The sequence below is a fragment of the Cynara cardunculus genome (assembly GCF_001531365.2).
Source record: "Cynara cardunculus var. scolymus isolate 2C chromosome LG 1, CcrdV1, whole genome shotgun sequence".
Taxonomy (NCBI): domain Eukaryota; kingdom Viridiplantae; phylum Streptophyta; class Magnoliopsida; order Asterales; family Asteraceae; genus Cynara; species Cynara cardunculus.
In genome coordinates, this window is record NC_037528.1 from 48,510,144 (window position 1) to 48,528,478 (window position 18,335).

The window sequence follows — 18,335 nt, forward strand, 5'->3', positions numbered from 1 at the left end:
TAATTACCCTCTGAATGATTTTGTATCATGGATCTCCCTTAACCATTAAGAACCCTAATTTTATTGTACACAATTACCAAACAATTATATTTCATTTTGCACTATATCATGAGAGTCTCTTAAGCATTCTGACCACTTAATCATTTTGCATCAAACCATTCAACAATTGCCAAACAGCCCCATTAAGAATATAATAAGGATCAAGAATCTTACCTTACCGGATGAATATAATAAGGATCAAAGATCTTACCCGGTAAGAGCGAGACAAGGACCAAGAGACTTACCCGGTAAATGAGGACGATGACTCTTACCATGGTAAGCGCTTACCGGGTAATTGTTGCATACGATGTCGTTTTGGTGGACTAAACTCTTACGTGGTAAGTAAATGATAGTATTAAATTTTACCGATAAACGCTTACCGAGTAAGTGTTTGATAAACGTAAGAGAAGAGTTTCTTCAGTTGATCAAAAAGAGAGAACTCAAATGGATCAACCCACTTAATGCTTAGTAGGTAACATACTTCCATTTAAGAGATCTATAAGATGGTAAACATAATTATTGATTTTTGCCAAAAAATGTTAATATTAATTTCAAAGTTTGAATGATCAAAGATGATTCATAGAATCAGGGATAGTACCTTAAGATTCTGGTGAGAAAGATAGTTAAGATGAGAAGTATAAGAAAAGATCTGCACATTTGGATGCATATTAGGATGAGATGCACCGGATCTATCCCCGTATCAAACACGATTCATGGATGAGTTTGAGATTAAAAGGCGATCAAGAGTCCAGATTCCATCTCTTTCTCACACGATTCTTCGCCTATAATATATATATATATATATATATATATATATATATATATATACACACACACACACAAAAACACACACACTTGGGATCACGTGAGACCACTTTTTTTTATACTTGAAACTTCACAGTAAAATACATACATATATAGTGTAAAATATGGTGCCACGGGTTTCATGAAAACCCAACCCCATTTATACATATATATATATATATATATATATACATATATATATATATACATATACATACATATATATACATACATATATATATACATACATATATATACATACATATATATATATATATATATATATATAGTGAAAGTTACCTTCACAGTGTTTTGCTGTGAAGTTTCAAGTGTAAAAAAATGGTCTTACGGGTGTCATGAAAGCAAGTTGGTCTCACATGATCCCAACCCCTACACACACACACATATACATACCACCTTCAGAGTGTTTTGCTGTGAAGTTTCAAGTGTAAAAAAATAGTCTCACAAATCTCACGAAAACAGGCTGGTCTCACGTGATTCCAAATCTATATATATGGTCACTTTGTTTCCGACTCTTCAATTATCGATTCTCTTTCTGTAAGAAAATAGTCCATAATCGACTAAAATTTTAAAAAGTAGCCGTAACTTACGCACATGGATGCAAGTAATTTGCCAAACCAATAAGCATTTAGGACAAGAGGACCACGATTATTCACAGAGTTAAAAGAGACGTTTACCCAAACGCTTACCTGGTAAACATATTGATAAGTCATAAGAGTCACCACTCTAGCTTACTTTATTGGGTAAGATTGTAATAAATCAAAACATTATCGTGTGTAATTATTTGCCTGGTAAGCACTTACCGTGTAAGACTCATGACCCTCACTTACCGGAAAAGACTCCATTATTATCATCTCTCTTAGCGGACAAGATTCTGGACCCTTCCCATGTTCATTCAGTTAAATAAATGATCTGATAAGTGATTGCTAGATAAGTGTTTAATAAAGAGCCCTAGTATTTTATCCTCGAGATCGGTTCACACCAAAACACAAACCCGTGTCGGACCAAATGGTTAATGGGTTAGCCCATCTCCATCGACCGTTGGGAAACAATTGCAGCAGAAAGAGCAACTAAAGAAAAACGCTATAACTCATTCAATTACAAACAGATTCAACATTCAGCAAATCATTAGACCAACTAAGCTCGGAAAAATCTGAACGGGTAAAGACGGTCTAAAATTCGATAAATTTTGGAACGGCATACAATGAAGGGAATATACAAGCAAAACTTTTCGATCACAGCGAAAAACGCGATGTAACCAATCTGAACCAAAGCTTCATTCCATCAGTGTCGAACACCTATCCTCTTTCACGAGCTTTTTCTGCTCACGAGGAGAAACCGTTGTACGGTCAAAGGTCAAACGCCGGACATCGGGAACCAATGTTCGGGCCACTTGGGATATGATCGCTTGAATAGACTCATGCACACGGTGTCGTTCTGCTGGAGGACACCGTTCAATATGCACTTCATTGCACCTGCAAAAAATAATGAAATTAGAATTCAGAATCAGAGAATTTCCTCGAAATGAATGTATATGTGTTTAAAAAGGCCGAAACCTGGCACAAAAGCTCAATAGGGTCATTATTTTTCAAAAGCTCAAAAAAAGTACAAACGATTTACGAAAATGTAGTACGATCTAGTAGATCAATCCTCACCCCGTAAACTATTGGATAAATGATCATCATAATCTAATTTGGTTAATCTTGAAACAATAAATTGATGGTTATGTTTCAAGGAGAAATATAGAATCGTAAAACACGCATGGATCTATCATTTGTCTAGTCTGCATCCAAACGCACCAACAAGTGTTGGATGGTAGACCAATCAGACTCGTTCTTCAAATAACGGCATAACGTCTTAGGTCCCATTTGTTTGGAATTTGGATCAATTTATATATAACTGGCAGACTGAAATTTCAGATGGAAGATGCTAACAATGATGATGAAGTGAAACCTGGTTCTAATCGGTGGTGCAGACTTCACATCAATTATAACGGCCATCTTGCTTTCAGTGATTAGTTCCAAACAAATCCACAAAAGAAACAAAAAGTTCTCTAAAGGAGACATTGGTGGAAACTTTGACTATTTGGAGAAATGTCGCAGTATCAAATTCCAATTTTATCAAAATAGTGATGATAATTTCACCAATACAAATTGATTGGAAAACAACTTAAGACTCGAGTGGAGTGATACCAACATTTTATATAGCAACGAATAGAATAAAAGTGGTTGTAAATAAAACGTTGGTATTCCAATCGGTCTAAGTTGTTTTCCCATTGAATTGTATTGGTGAAATTAGCATCACCATTTTGAAAGATTGGTATTGTGACATTTCGGCAAATAGTCAAAGCTTCCACCAATAGATGCCTTTGAGAGCTTCTGTTTCTTCTGTGAATTTCTTTAAAACTAATCACTGAAAGCAAATTGGCCACTATAATTGATGTGAAATCTGCAAAACCAGCAAGAGCATGTCCAACTTCATCATCATTGTTAACATCCTCCATCTGAAAATTTCCAGTCAACCAATTCCATCTAGATGGTGCAAGAAAAGATGAAATGGGTTCCATATATAGTTCAGAAATAAATGAAAACCGACCCAAAAAAGAAGTGAAAAAAATGAAATAAAAGTGAAACCTAAAATTTTAAACCAATGTCTCCTTGAATTAGTAGAGTGAAATGCTCATAATAGCCTTATATCAAGCTTAGGTGACCCATGATCTATAAAGCATACTAGAGGAATGAAGATGGCCCCTACAAATGGAGAATAAAAATAATCGAAAATGATATGATCGTTGATTCTATAGATTATAAACGATTTTGTGTTTTTGAATCACGAGAGCAAATGCTTCCTAACAATCTTGTATCGAGTTTAGCTGATCTTGATTTTTAGAAGACTTGCGGATGTAGATGGGGTTTTCATAATAAAGAATGAAAAATGGAAGAAGATGATGTAACCAAGGAACCTAAGGGACTGTTTACTTTTTACTGACTTACTGAGGTGTTGACCGAGTCAGATGGTGCTTACCCAAATGGTTTTTTCCGTTAAGCACTTACTAAAAAACACTTGGTAAACAACCATTTAAGTCGGTGCTTACCCAGACCGCACTCTTACCCGCTTAGTTTTACCCAATTTTTGTTGTTAATACATAACACTTGGTAAACAACCATTTTCAATCAGCGCTCACCCAGACCGAACCTCTTACAGTTGAACAAGAGAGAAGGGAAAGGAAATGTCACTTTTACAAATGTACCCTTTTGTTTTGACCAGCGGTATGATGGGTAAATTTGCAAGATCACTAATCTTTTTAAGGGCTATCTTTTTCTTTTCTTTTCTTTTCTTTCCTTTCCTTTCTTCCCAAATTTGCAAGTAAGGTTTTGAGAGAAAACTTATCATTTATTTTCCTTCCGATTCCTTTCCTTTCTCTCATATAAAATTTCGAGAACACAGGTTTTTTCTTCCCCTTTCCCTCTCTTTCCTTCCCTTCGCAAAAAAAAGGTTTTGATAACTCACATAATTACTCAATAAACCAATATAAACACCACAAATAACAGGATTCCGAATAAGCAATAGTTTTAACAGCACCATACCATGAGTACCGAGGGGCTCTTTGATGCGACCGCGGCGACCCAATTTTGTCCAAACTTCCACAGGCTGCATACAACACGGCAACAAAAAGTTATCATTTTGTTAGCCAAATTAAATCGATAGCATATCATATCATCAACAAGCTTTAGAGACGGAATTGCCAATCGCAAAAAAAAATGTACCTTGAACCACTTTACATCCTCGGGATTATGAAACATATATCTTACTGCAGCTTTAGATTTTGAAACACGTTGAGGGTAACTGCATTATACACCACAAAATAGCAAACAAGACAAAGTTCATCAACTACTTAAGGTGGGAAACAAATAGGATAAATACATCAAAATGCAACGAGGTTTGCCTTAGTTCCTACTTAGTGTAACAAAAAAAGTTATTTTCTCAACTGATGCAACAAAGTTTCCTATTTCTTTTACCTATTTGACCAGTAACGTGCTTGATCTTGTAACATTTGATGACGTGGATGTCATGTTTATCATCCACCTCGTTGTAACCCCTTCGTAAAAGGGTATCCAAGTCATCAAATGTTACAATATGAAAAGGTTAAAGATCAAAATGGGGTAGAAAATAGGAAATTTTGAAACTTAGTTACATCAAATGAGAGTTTCTTCGTTACACTAAATAGGAACTAAACCGAACTTTGTCGCATTTTGATGCATTTTGCTAAAACAAATTAATTGAAGTTAATGGAAATGTAAGAAGCTTCTTACCCAGTTAAAATAATTTTTTTAAGAATAATCTTATCAGGGTCGATACTTTTCAATGAGCCAACAGCAGCGAGGGCAGGTGGGGAAGAATCACCTCTACTCTTCAAAACGATCAGAGGAAGAGGAGGAAAAGAAATTGGAGCATATACTGAAGCTATAGAAAAGCGTCCTGCATGAAGAAATCTTTCCATCTTGTGTTTGTCTGAATTAAAATTGTCAGATGCAAAAGTCGGCCTGCAAAATTTTAAAATCAGGTCCATCAAGATATACATGGTAGTTGATACTAGAGATGCATAAAAGACCCAAAGCACCAAGTCCACAATCGGGAAATGCTAGTTTAAAAGTCCGATCGCGCCTAACATCACACCCGGGCCTTGTGCATCTCTAGCTGATACAAATTAGAGAGATGAATGCTACCTTGTGACAAATTGTCTGAAGCCGACATGAAATATTAGTTCTTCTTTGGCTTTTATGGGTTCAGTGTATGTTTCATGTTTCTTTACCCTGCACAAACAATTCAAAAACACTAAATGAGAGCATAACATGGTACGCTATAAAAGAATAGTCAACATAGATATACAAGATAAAGCTGCAAATCCCAAAAAGAAAAACACAAAATATTGTTTAAACATGCTAAGAGTGAAAAAAAAAAGATTAGTTAAAACCAAACAGAAACTAATAAAGAAGTGAGGTATGTAAATATGAATATGGCATATGGTACATGCATAATTGCTGATTTATCTTTCTAGTTTGTAAAACCGTCTCCCCCTTCCTTTTGATTGTTTTTCCATTTCATACTTTGTTCTCTACAAAATTTCTAGTTAGTTGTACTCCCGCTGTCCCAAAATATATGTCCAAAATGAGAACAAGATACTGATTTAAATATGTGTAGTTATCACACTTTTTAATCAACCAAATGACAATTTTACCCTCAATAATAAATAATGCAAAAGAATCAATTATGGGTAAATTGGAAGGTAGACCCTTACTTTTTAAAGTGGACCCTTACGTTGGGAGTTGGGACAGACTAAAATAGAATTGTGAACCCTTATTTTGGAATGGAGGGAGTAACATTTATCCGCTTTTTTAGAACTCCACCTCCCCAGCTAGTGTAAACATATCCAGTTGGTCAGTTTCGTCTCATTTCTGGAAAAGCTCAATTTGAAAACGCTACTCGAAAAAGTAGTTTCTCAAAGTAACTATGATAGTAAAGAGAAGATAACCAATAAATGGATTAAACATATACTAGAACAAAGTTGTCCTGATAAGCTACAATCCAGAGTATGTTTAAATCCTTATCCACCGACCACTAATGTGTACATCGAGACATCCATATCTTTCCATAAACTAAATGAAAGAACAAACATAAACAGGAATGTACTTAAAAAATAAGATACCTGAAGTGAAGGAAAGAAATCTTTGATTCATGTTGCAAGAGACCACATGCAATGACTGGCATCGTCTTTACCAAAACGCAAAGTTTTGAAGCAATATGAGTCGGGACTTCTGTAATGTGAAGTTTTACGTAAGAATTTGCAGGTACGCATTCATCTTCACTTCCTTGTTCCATGTCCAGAGCTTTAGAAAGAACATGCTTCTGTGTTCTAGTGAAATTATCGAATGCAAAAATCCGTGCATACTCTGGAGGTAGAGATTCCTGAAAACCAAAAGAAGGTTTAGGCTAAAGCTAAAAGCAAAAAAAAATAATGGTTTTCAATTATATAAGGCTTACCTTAGGGTCCCACGAAGAAGTCCGAAATGACTTTAGGCCTCTGTATTTAGCAAATCGTTTCCGAGCAGGAACATCTACTGGAACATCGACTTCATCTGGGTACTCTGAAATGAAACAACCCGATCAAATGATGAGATCGAGAAAAAAAGAGCTGATAATTTCCAACATCTGGTGGACTACTTGGTAATCTGAAAGACTTGTATATGCTAATGGGACTGAATAATAAATGTTGACAATGTAAAAGGCATACAGTTTCAGAAATGTGTAATTGTTACACTTTTTAATTAATTAAATGACAATTTTACCCTTAATAAAGAAGGGAGTAATTAATTTCTCCATCTCCTAATTAAGGGTATAATTCGAAAGTAGACACTTTTAGTTTTGAGAGTAGACACTTAACTTGGGACAAACTGAGATAGAAATGTTGACACTTATTTGAGACGGAGGGAGTAAATATTTTCTTTGCATTTGTAAGAATCAAGCACATGCATAGTTGCATATGTTTCTATGTAAAGGCGCTTTGAAAAGGATAATATGTATGCTGTTTGCAAAAATAATATCATAAATTCTGAACACGTTTTTCTTCAATGTAGAAATCAGTCCATACCCTCATCTTCAGCATGTGCCTCTTTTATTTTTCGAATATCTTCTTCTATTTGCTCCTTCGTCAAGTTCTCATTATCCTGGAAATCAAGAAGGATCATTTCATTTAGGATCCATCTCAGGCACCAATTATAATACAATTTTTTTAAAAACCACACTATCAGTTCTTGTTTCATACTAGTAAATGTGTTTGTTCAAAATTTATTTACATTGATCTGTGTATAAAAAATCAAATGAGCAAAGACCGGTATAATAAGCTGTTATATAACTTGTTTGCTTTGAAGCTAGGAGTGTAGATATTAATAGTTGCTGAGCCTGTCCTTTAAGAGTTAACTCACGGTTCCAGGATTAGCATGAAGAACAAGTTAGCTGACCATTATAATTTGGGATATTTGCAAAAATAGCCATTTTGGGAGACTCCACCTCACAAAATGGCCCATTTTTTTCAAATTATCACAAAATAGCCACAAGCCCACACTTCCAGCAAATCCCAATCACAAAGCCACATTAATTTGTGGAGTGTACTTTTCTCAGCTTTTTCCCGTTTTGTGGGCTCATTTCGCATAACCGGTGAGCAAAAAGTCAACAGTCCATAAAATGTGTTTCGAAAAAAAAAGAATCTTTACCTCTTATATTGGGATCCACTTGCTGCCCAACTTTTCGCAAAAAAGAAGGTTGCAAAATGGGCTCACAGAAGTTAAAAAAATCGGAGAAAAAGCACACTTTGAAAAAATGGGGGCCATTTTGTGCTATTTATAGACCATTCCGTGTGAGTATCATCGAGAAGAGCTATTTTTGTGAATAGCCTTTATGATTGGTATCCATATACAACATTTCATCGTTATGCAGATAAAACCACCTCTATTCTATGAAAATCACATAAAATCACCAATCACCATGCAAGTAATAAGAACATGATATGGCAAAAGAATTTATAAGATACCATCATAACAGAATCAGCTTCAGTTTCTTCGTCAGAGTCCCTAAGCTTGAGTGAAGCCTGGTCATCCTCAAGGTCAAATTTCCCACCATCATTTTGACCAGCAAAATCATATTCCCCTTCATCAACTACCATACCATTATCTGAACCATCATCACTGTCTGTACCAGATACATCAGAATCATCCAGGATCCAAGCAGCCTGGGAAATTAAAATCATATATCTCATGGTCACATCAAACCACAAATGGACTGGAAATTTATATAAATAGCCAAAGCTGATTGGTGGTTTCTTTTTTTGGCCATTTTCTAACCCAAATTCACTTTTAGCCAATCCTTATACAGAAGGCTTATGCATATGCATAAGGACTGGTTTTCGGCCAAAAATAAATAAAAAATAAGAATTCTTACGTAGAAAATGACTAAGGATTCCACTTTCTGCATAAGGATTCTTATTTTTTTTGTTGCCAAAAACCACTTCTTACGCATATGTAAGCCTTCAGCGTAGGATTGGCTAAAAAGTGAATTTGGATAAGGAAATGGCTAAAAAATGAAACCCTATTTGCTGATTAGCCATTTCTGTCAATCTCCCTAAATGGACACTTCTCAAGATAAATACCTACCTGGTATTCAGAAGTACCCCGAGGGAGAGACCTTTTTTTCTGTTTCTTTTCCTTCTGTTCTCTATCCGCTTCTGCCATCTCTGCCTCTGTTGGCCATGTCTATGTAAAACAAACGAAATGTGAACAACCAAATTCAGAACACGAACAGTGTTTTCATCGAGCCACATACAACATAATTATAGCATAGAGATAACTCAACAATCCAGAAATACCAACTTAAATAAAAGCAAATACTACATTCGGTAGCAACTGTTATTAGGGGGGAAATACCAGAGATGAAAACAAACTATCGAGTTACAAAGAATAATTTCAATAGGATGAATTGAAAACACTGGAATCTGGAATTGAAAAGGCAATTTCAAGTAACAAGTTAAGAAAGAAACAGGCGATAGTAGGGGGTGTTCGTCTAAAAACCGCCCACACCACACCGCAGAGCGCGGTTTAGAACTTCCGCGGTGCGGTTTGCATTTTTACCAAACCGCACTATGCGGTGCCGTTTGCAGTTTTGAGTTATCAAACTGCGGTTCAAACCCCAACACACATCATATATATGTATATATTTTTAATTTTATCTATAAAACATATATAGAATAACTGCTAAATTTATGTAATATCTTTAATCTCTTTTCTCCATTGTCAATTAATAAGTTCAAAATTTTGGACTTTGATCAATAATATTAATAAATTATAGCCGAATAATCCATTAGGCTCTTTTAGGCATTAATCAACATTCACAACATGATTTCACCATTTTTTTCAATTTGTGTTGGTCTGCGATTTCTGCCTTAAGTTACTTTCAAGTCTTAACGATTTAGTTTGGAGTTAATTTTTTTACTTAGACTATTTCTAATTTATGTGATATGTATTTGGAAATCGGACATGTTGAAACTCTATATTATAACATTGGGTTGTAGGCGTAAAGTGTGTTAGGTACAAACCGTATAAACCGCACCGCATTTCGCAGTGCGGTTGTTTGCGGTTTAGGAAAATGCATAAACCACAAATATGCTATGCAGTTTGCAGTTTTACCCCCAAACGCACCGCGAACAACCCTAGGCAATGGCCAAAGTACCACTCCATAAAGAGGACAACAAGAGATAAGAAATCCAATAAGATAGCAAATTAAAGGAAGTGTTATTGAAATATTATTAACAAAAATTAAAAAGACAATGAAGTACTCCGTAGAAGTTACCTGTTCCCCTTCGAGGGGATTGGGTACATTTTCAACAAGCAGAGGCTCTTGCTTCAAAGGATCCGGGACTAAAGTTCTGATGGCCTGTAAATATTGCAATAGGAAGTAAATGACTAAACATTATTGTTGGTAAGTTTGCATATATTAAAAGAAACAGAATTAATCCATTACTAAACATATTTATACACACCGAGAGAATAAAAAGCAAAAAAGACCCACACACATGAAGAAAAGAATCTTCTACCAAAAACTAAGAAAATCAAAAATTCATTTGAAAATTCATTGGAGAAAAGACTATGTACCTGTGAATCATTTACTTCATCTGCATCCATGAAGTCCCCTTCTTTTTTTACATTTAACAAACAAGGATCCTTAAGAAGTTCAATCTTGGACATCTGAAAATCCCCGGCACCTGATACATGAACCTGATGAAAGTAGATTAAGCACTCAACCAAAAAAGAAAGCCAACAAACGCAAGTAAAGACAAACAAGCACATACCAGCTGATTTACTGAAAGATTGCGAGCACGAATATAACCAGTGACGAGAAGAGTACATTTTCCGGACCCATCAGCCACTACATCAACCTGTCGTGATATTAGATAAGCATGTCACCACTGATGCACCTTTTAAATCGGGAATATGAATAAAATCAGGTATTTTCCCCTCATCCTTCACCAAAAATATTTATGAGTTTAATAATTACACAAGTATGTTCCATTTTTGGTGATTTTGGTTTTTAAGAAAATACCTGGACTAATAGGTAAATTGTAATTTTGTTAAACTCAAGGGTCTTAGTGCAATCATGAAAAATTCAAAGGTCAGAGTTAGCAAAAGAACCATAAAGCTACGGTAATTTCAACACAAGCCATACAACATGATTATAATGAAATAGAGCAAACAGATGGAGCTACAATTGTGGAACTGCTTTCCTGGCCTATTCACCTTATTTCCTGGTGGCAAAGTTGTTAAAGACTCAAGGCACACTTAGGCGCAAAGGAGTCCTGGGGCCTAGGCGCGAGGCACGGGCCTTAGGAAAGTTATACACACACAGTTATACACAACTCAAATGTGTAACAAGTACTTGAGTGCAGCAACCAGCAGTACTTCGATAGAGGCAGAAGGGAGAAGGGTTCAAAGCGCAAGCCACGAGGGAGAAGTTTTAAGGTATGGATATTTATAGAAAAAGAGGCTTGAAGTTAGAAGAACTCGGTATTTAATATTAGGGTTTGACTTATGTCATCTACTTAATAACTCTTTTTTTTAAGAAGCCTAGGAGATAAGAACACAAGAAAACTTATTTAATATTGTGTTTTGACTTGGTATTTAATAACTCTTTATGAGGCGCGCCTAGGCCCACAAGGCACCTCAGCCAAGGTGCAGGGCCTTAGTGAGCCTCGTGAATACGCCTAGCCTCGACTTCAAAAAGCCCAAGACCTTGAGCCTTATGAGCCTCAGAGCCTAGGTGTGTCTGCTTTTAACAACTATGCCTGGTGTGACCGATAACACGCACAAAAGATGGGACTTTAAACACGGATATGGCCGTTTGGCTGAATTCAAAGTTCTCATACGACTGGAGCAGCAAATGTTTTCCAAAGATATTTGCTTGAATAGTTTATTCCTTATTCAATTAGTATTCCTTATAAGAGTTCCAAATTATAACTAAGAAGCTAATGTAAATTACTTGATCATTTCTCATTCTCTTGGCCTCAGAATCTATTGTACTTCGATAATTTATCTCTGGTTCATAGCTTAAGATGGGTGATGACATGCACAGGGGCGAAACAGCTCTTACATCATGATTAGATTGCTAGTTCTTTTGATGCTATTAGCATGAAGAGAATTTATAGGTTGTATTTAGATCTTCCATTAATGTTCTATGTTGGTCATTTGATTCTAGTAGAAGATCTATTTAGTGATTGAACAGAATTTGTTTGTGCTATTTATTGATCTAAAAATGATAGTTCATTTTAGCAGGTTGAACATTTTTATACACAAATCAACGCATATACTACTCATTATCTGCAAGCAGGTTAACGCAACTAACCTTGAGTAGATTGGTATCAAGGATATTGTCCTTTTATCCTAAATGTCATACTTAAATTATTACACTTATTTAGATTTCTTTCACTTACAATGAATCTTTTAGAACCCTTTACCAAACTTCATTTTGACTTGGTTAAAGCATTATCTTCTCAATATCAATCCCCCATAGATTTGATCCATTCACTTATACTCTACACAAGATCAATTGGAAACTTAACCACATATACACCAGAAAGAATTAGGCAATGTAAGAGGAAAACAAAAGCGTACCAATAGATAAATGGTCATTCCTTTTAATGAAAGCATGGATGATTTGCTCATATATACCATTATAAACGTAAAAATCTCACATAAGACTTTTGTTCCCATTAAAACAGACACTTTACCTTCTGAGCCATGACGTAAGGTCGTTGGGTACGCCAATGAGGTATCGTAGGCCTTTGCTCCTTATAAAGCGACATGAACTACATAAAAGCCATGTCAAATCAAGAGTTAGACCACATGCAAAGGACACTATGTGGTAGATATTCACATATGAATATATGATGCTTTGCTTAAAGCACCTAAATTGTTTATCAGTATCTGGTATATATACCTTGTGCAAGTCATCTTTTGTGTCTGCTGGATAAATCTTGCAATCTTCAGGGAATTCAGAAGCAAGGCTAGAAATGCATGTTTTCTTTAAATCATTTCTTCTTTTTAAATCAGGAGGTAAATCCTGCAGTGAAGGCGGATAAACAAGAAATCCTACCGTCAAGATAGACTAGACATTTTTTACATGTTAACATTTTAAAAGCGAAGGATTTTGACAAGTACGTACTCGAAGAAAAATGGCAGAACTTGGTAAACCAAGAGACCTGAACACAGAGAGACACCGAGAGCCAAATTCGTCGATGTAATAATTGGAACTACCTTGCTCACTTGAACAGTTAGCAGAAGCCACAAAAACGATCAAATCTGCAATCTATGAATGAAAATGTGCGTTAATTTACATCAACTGAAAATTTTATATATAGAGAGAGAGGGAGATTCAGGAGAAAAAACCCAAAAAGATGAAAAACTGAACCCTAGTAACCATTCATCTTGATGGTATGCACATGTGCATACAAGTAAATGAAACTGTTTTTTGGTTTTTATGCACGTGTCCATGTTATGCACATGTGCATACCGCACAAATTGCTTACAAATTACTTGTATGCATATGTGCATACCGTCCAGATGAACCAAGGTATTATTTTTCACTTTTTTGCAGCTTCCCCATGAACCTGACCCTATATATACGTGTGTGTGTGCGCGCGCATGTGTGAGAGTGTGTGTATTATACATGTAATGTTTCAAAGCATGAAATGCAAGTACCTTGGCCATTTCCATGCATGCCATAAAATCACCATGAGGTGCTTCTAGGACCTATAGAAACAAGTAAAAGTAAGATTGACCAACCTTTCGCCTTTAACCTCAATTGTAGCCTTGATCAAGCAACATAAAAACGTAAAGGTTTTATAACGTAAATTTTCCGTTCCTATGTTATGTGCTAGATAAAAAACAAATTTAAGAATCTAAAATCAAAAAATATTTCACATTTTGTCACCAATTCTATGCATTGCACATTGCCAAAATTTCCAGCAAAAGACAGTTTACTATAATTTAATAAACAAAAACATAATCAACAGCTTAAATTGCACGGTACATTATAGAAAGTTTAAGAAAGAAAAATAATGCACATGCAGCAACCTACCGTTGCTCTTAGCCTATACTCAGGTGATGCAACGGCTGGGAATAAAGTCCCATTCTTCTCATTTGACAGTAATGCCAAAAGATCCCCCGCTAGTGAACTTACATTTGTTGAAGCGGATAGACCAAATAAAACCTGTATGGAAACATATTTTAATTTTTGTATGGCAGAATAAATGAGGATTCATATGTGAATGAAGTAAATTCTACATGGAGAATACTCACAATAACACGGGGAGCACTAGTTGTTCCACTGAAAGCCCTTTTTTCTTTCAAAAGAGCTGCTCTCTTCTGCTCTCTCATCTACATCATTCAAATCCAATAAAATGAGACATCGACTACAAAACTATCTTGTTTCAATTCTTACTTTCATGTTACTTTTTGCTATAAATTACCATTTTGTTACGTTGCAGTCGAGCAGCCCGAGCTCCCTTCCCCACATTGCGGTCAGGTTTGCTGATCTTGCTCTTATCTAAGTTGAAGTAAAATAAACAAATACATATGGTAAATAGAATTGAAGGCAGTTAATAAAATAAAATATTTGACTCATAGTTATATTGCCTTTGCTCCAAAAGGGCAGCACTGCACTTCTATTCTTAAGGGTCAAATGTAGTACTTACTAGATACAATGTTGATACAGATACATATTTAACATATGTAGCATCCAGTCTAACAATATTGATAATGTATGCCTTGCTTTGTTTACTTAATACAATATTTAAGCTAAAATGGTAGCAAGAAGTTCATAAGTTATCTTCCTTTAAAAAAAGAAGGTATTTACTCCTTTCGTTGAATAACTAAAGAGCTTCACCATTGATTTCGGAGGTTGGATTGTTGTTTCAATGTGCATAGTAAGATATACACTTTAACTTTTTATGTTCTATTACAACTTCAAAATTTTTGATATGGGTTTTGAAAATTTTAGTTTTTTATGTTCTAACAAGTTTTACAAATGGAACAATGACGTTGTTATTGAAGTCGAGTTAACTTTCGTTCATTCATAGTGTAGTCATAAATCATGATTGAGGCTATAGTATTCACTATGGACAGCTTATTCGGTCAGCTATACATCACTGTTTGGTGGTGGCTTAATGATATAGAAAATAACTTATTCAGTAAGCTTTTAGAGGGGAGCTTTATGCAAAAAGCCAAGGCTTCTTCTTAACCTGTCCCAAAAAAAAAACACTCTCCTTTCATTTATGAAAAAACCCTCCTAAACGAAACCTTCCAATGTATAGGACAGAATAAGATTAATCCACACAGACAAGTTTATCCATACATAACTTAATGAAAAACCAACCAAACAGTCCCTAAGACTACTAACGTGAAAACATATGGTGTATTCCACACGATACTATTGATTCTAGTATGAGCATAAATCCCTGTGTTAGGCCTTTACGAACAGGCAGTCCAAGAAAGTGAGCTAGATTGAGATAACGGGGATGCATTTTACTTGAATTTGAAACACCTTGTGACTAGTGATTCTAAAGTCTACAATGGTATTTAAGCAAATGCCCCTTGAAGCATAATATGTTGAATTCATGCATATCTTATAATGAGATTATGGTTACGAGTCTACGTTCTGACAAGGAACCGTTAATGTGGCTCAAGTGTTACAACAGCTTCCATGTGTTGTACTTTATATAACTTCACCTAGTTTGGCAAATTTATCCAACATAACTTAAAATCATTATCAATTTGCGAAAGTAGCTAGATTTACATCCAAAGTCAAAGCACGCCTCTTATTTTGGAACAACTAGACTAATAACCTCTATTCCACCTCTGAATTATAAAGGAGCTAGACCATGATTTAAAGCTATCAATCTTAGTATATTATAAATGAAATTTGTTACACCGACTTCGATAACAACACCATTCTTCTACTTGAAAAACTTAATATAGCATAGAAAATCCATAAAAATTTAAAATTTCAAAATCCATATCAAAATTTTGAAGTTGAAGCAACAATCCAGACTCCTAATCAAGTGTGTAGCTCTGTTGTTTTTCAACAAATGAAGTAAACAACAGAATGCATGAATTTGTTGCTACAATTTTAGCTTAGATATTGTATTAAGGTGACAAAACAAGACTCGTAAACTGAGATAATGATAAAAATCAAACCTTTAACAGATGTTTTGTGGATGTTACGGGAGGCTTTTGAAGCAAAACGAGTCTTATGCGACTTGTTCACTTGAGCTCGAGAACCACCCGCCATAACTGTTGGACCAGAGGAACACGTTGAGGGGCAATAAACCCTAACTGGGATTTTAGACGATGAAATACGATGGTTTGCTTTGGTTTGTTTGAAAAATTAGGTAACCGATGATTGGGCTTAATCTCAATAGATACAATACAATGATGCGAGGATTGGGCTTGAAAATTTTAGCGGGTTATCGGGTTCGGGTTAGGTTTTTCTGGGCCTGGCCCAACTTCAAATCTATTGATGGTTTTCGTTAGGGGCCTACATGAGTTGAGTTGGTCGTGTTGAAGGCATTTGAACAAGTCAATCAAATGTTTGCGGTTTCAAAAATCTCAACTCAATTCAACCCAACCTAATTCAAACCGTACGAGTTGGTCGGGTTGAAACTTTGCTATGTCATTTACAATTTGGGGTTGTTTGGCAGTTGTTGAATGATTTGGTGTAAAATGATTAAGTGGTTATAATGATTAAAAGACTCTTATAATATAGTGCAAAATGGAATATAATTGTTTGGTAATTATTYASRATGAAATTAGGGTGTTGAATGGTTAAGGGAGACTCAAGATACAAAATCATTCAGAGAGTTTTAGAACCATTAAGAGACGGACTTTTTTTTTGCCAAACAAAATTCACCTCTTACCAATTCAGATAATGCCTTTTAATAGAACTATTAAGAAGTAAACAAACAACCCCCAAGTGTTTATGTTTAAACGAATTAAATCAAAAAGATGAACAAACACAAAAAATAAAGTTGAAGGTTCATGGAAATTAAAAAGTAAATTACAGTTAAGATTGTAATATAATTTTGAATATGGATTAGGCTAATATCTGATGTATATATGTTAGTCAAGGACTTAAAAATCACATTACATCTATAGTATAGAAGTGCATCGGGTTCATCGGGTTCGGTTGAGTTCAAATAATCTTAACCCAATTCCAACTCAATAGATGCGGGTTAGTCTAGTTTTGTATCAATTGTATGTCGGGTTACCTCGGGTTGAGTTTTTCTTTTGTGTTTTTCTAGTTGGGTTGGTCGTTATTTTGAGCACTCCCAGTTTTTCGTTAGTAATTCCGTTATAAGAACCATCAGTGTTCTAAATGGCTCGATGTAACAGTCGTCATGGCGTGTCGTGAGCCTGTGATTCAGACTTGTGTATGAAGTTACGTTAAACTTGTGACATGCCATGTCTTAATACGGATGTTTTGTAACGTGATATTTGATCTTTCTTATCTTTTTAGTGTTTTACTTAGTTATATATATATATATAATAACTTAAAGTGTTTGATATCATTGACTTATTGAATAACAGTATAAACGATATGTTATATATAAAATATTATATATGATACAGAGTTTTATCGTCATAAATCATATCTTGAAGAAAAGCTATGGCCTTGTTGCAGTGGCTCCTAAGCCTTGAGGATTGGACCGTCGTCACTCCTTGCTTTACGGCGTTTAAGACCTTGAGCGTACCTGATGTAATATAATGTGAATTATATTATAATATAGATAAATTATAATCTTGATTTTGTTCGTTATTGTCTCTCCTTGTTACAAAATCGTCCTTGATTGATGGATTTTCTTACAAAATTGGTCTCTTCCACTAACGTCGTCTATCTTTTGTTCGTTAAGTGACGTCACGTGTCCCTTACATCACATCAGAGTATTTTGCTTAAAGTACGACGTGACATCTCTAGGAAAAGAGTATTGTCTTCGTTTTCAAAACCGTTTTTCGAAGTAAAGTCCAAAAATGGATCAGGAACGAGAATGACACGAAGCAAGCAACTACGTCTTTTATAGAAATAAATATGGGCCATTTGGCAGCCTGTAGCCGCCACAACAACCATCGCCGCCGACATATATTTCTTCCTTCAACATAGTTAGAAGTGTATTACACAAAAGATAAAAAATAAAAAAAATATTTTATTTGAAAAAAGCGCGTGGCGCCTCAAGACGCCATGGCGTGAGTCACGCCTTACAAAAACGCTATGGGTCATTTCGTAACGGCAGAAACACGTCTTGCACCATATCGCGCCATGACATGCCTTTTTGAACACCGAATACAATACATAACACCAAAAAACCAGTTCCAATT

The 18,335-nt window shown here is 35.3% G+C and overlaps 1 protein-coding gene across 1 annotated transcript; it reads right to left on the bottom strand.

Annotated features, from left to right (window-relative positions):
- Positions 1–1,935: 1,935 nt before the first annotated feature.
- LOC112511633 (pre-rRNA-processing protein TSR1 homolog) lies at positions 1,936–16,312 on the bottom strand. Its single transcript, XM_025117335.1, has 21 exons — positions 16,161–16,312; positions 14,435–14,511; positions 14,265–14,342; positions 14,044–14,175; positions 13,665–13,715; positions 13,129–13,272; positions 12,904–13,026; positions 12,695–12,772; positions 10,763–10,849; positions 10,566–10,688; positions 10,264–10,347; positions 9,072–9,170; positions 8,453–8,650; positions 7,514–7,589; positions 6,907–7,010; positions 6,572–6,831; positions 5,592–5,678; positions 5,178–5,408; positions 4,632–4,710; positions 4,452–4,515; positions 1,936–2,339 (listed from the first exon to the last, which is right to left on the bottom strand). Exons 1-21 carry the CDS (start codon positions 16,252–16,254, stop codon positions 2,221–2,223), a joined length of 2,388 nt encoding a protein of 795 aa, XP_024973103.1. The 5' UTR covers positions 16,255–16,312; the 3' UTR covers positions 1,936–2,220.
- Positions 16,313–18,335: the final 2,023 nt, after the last annotated feature.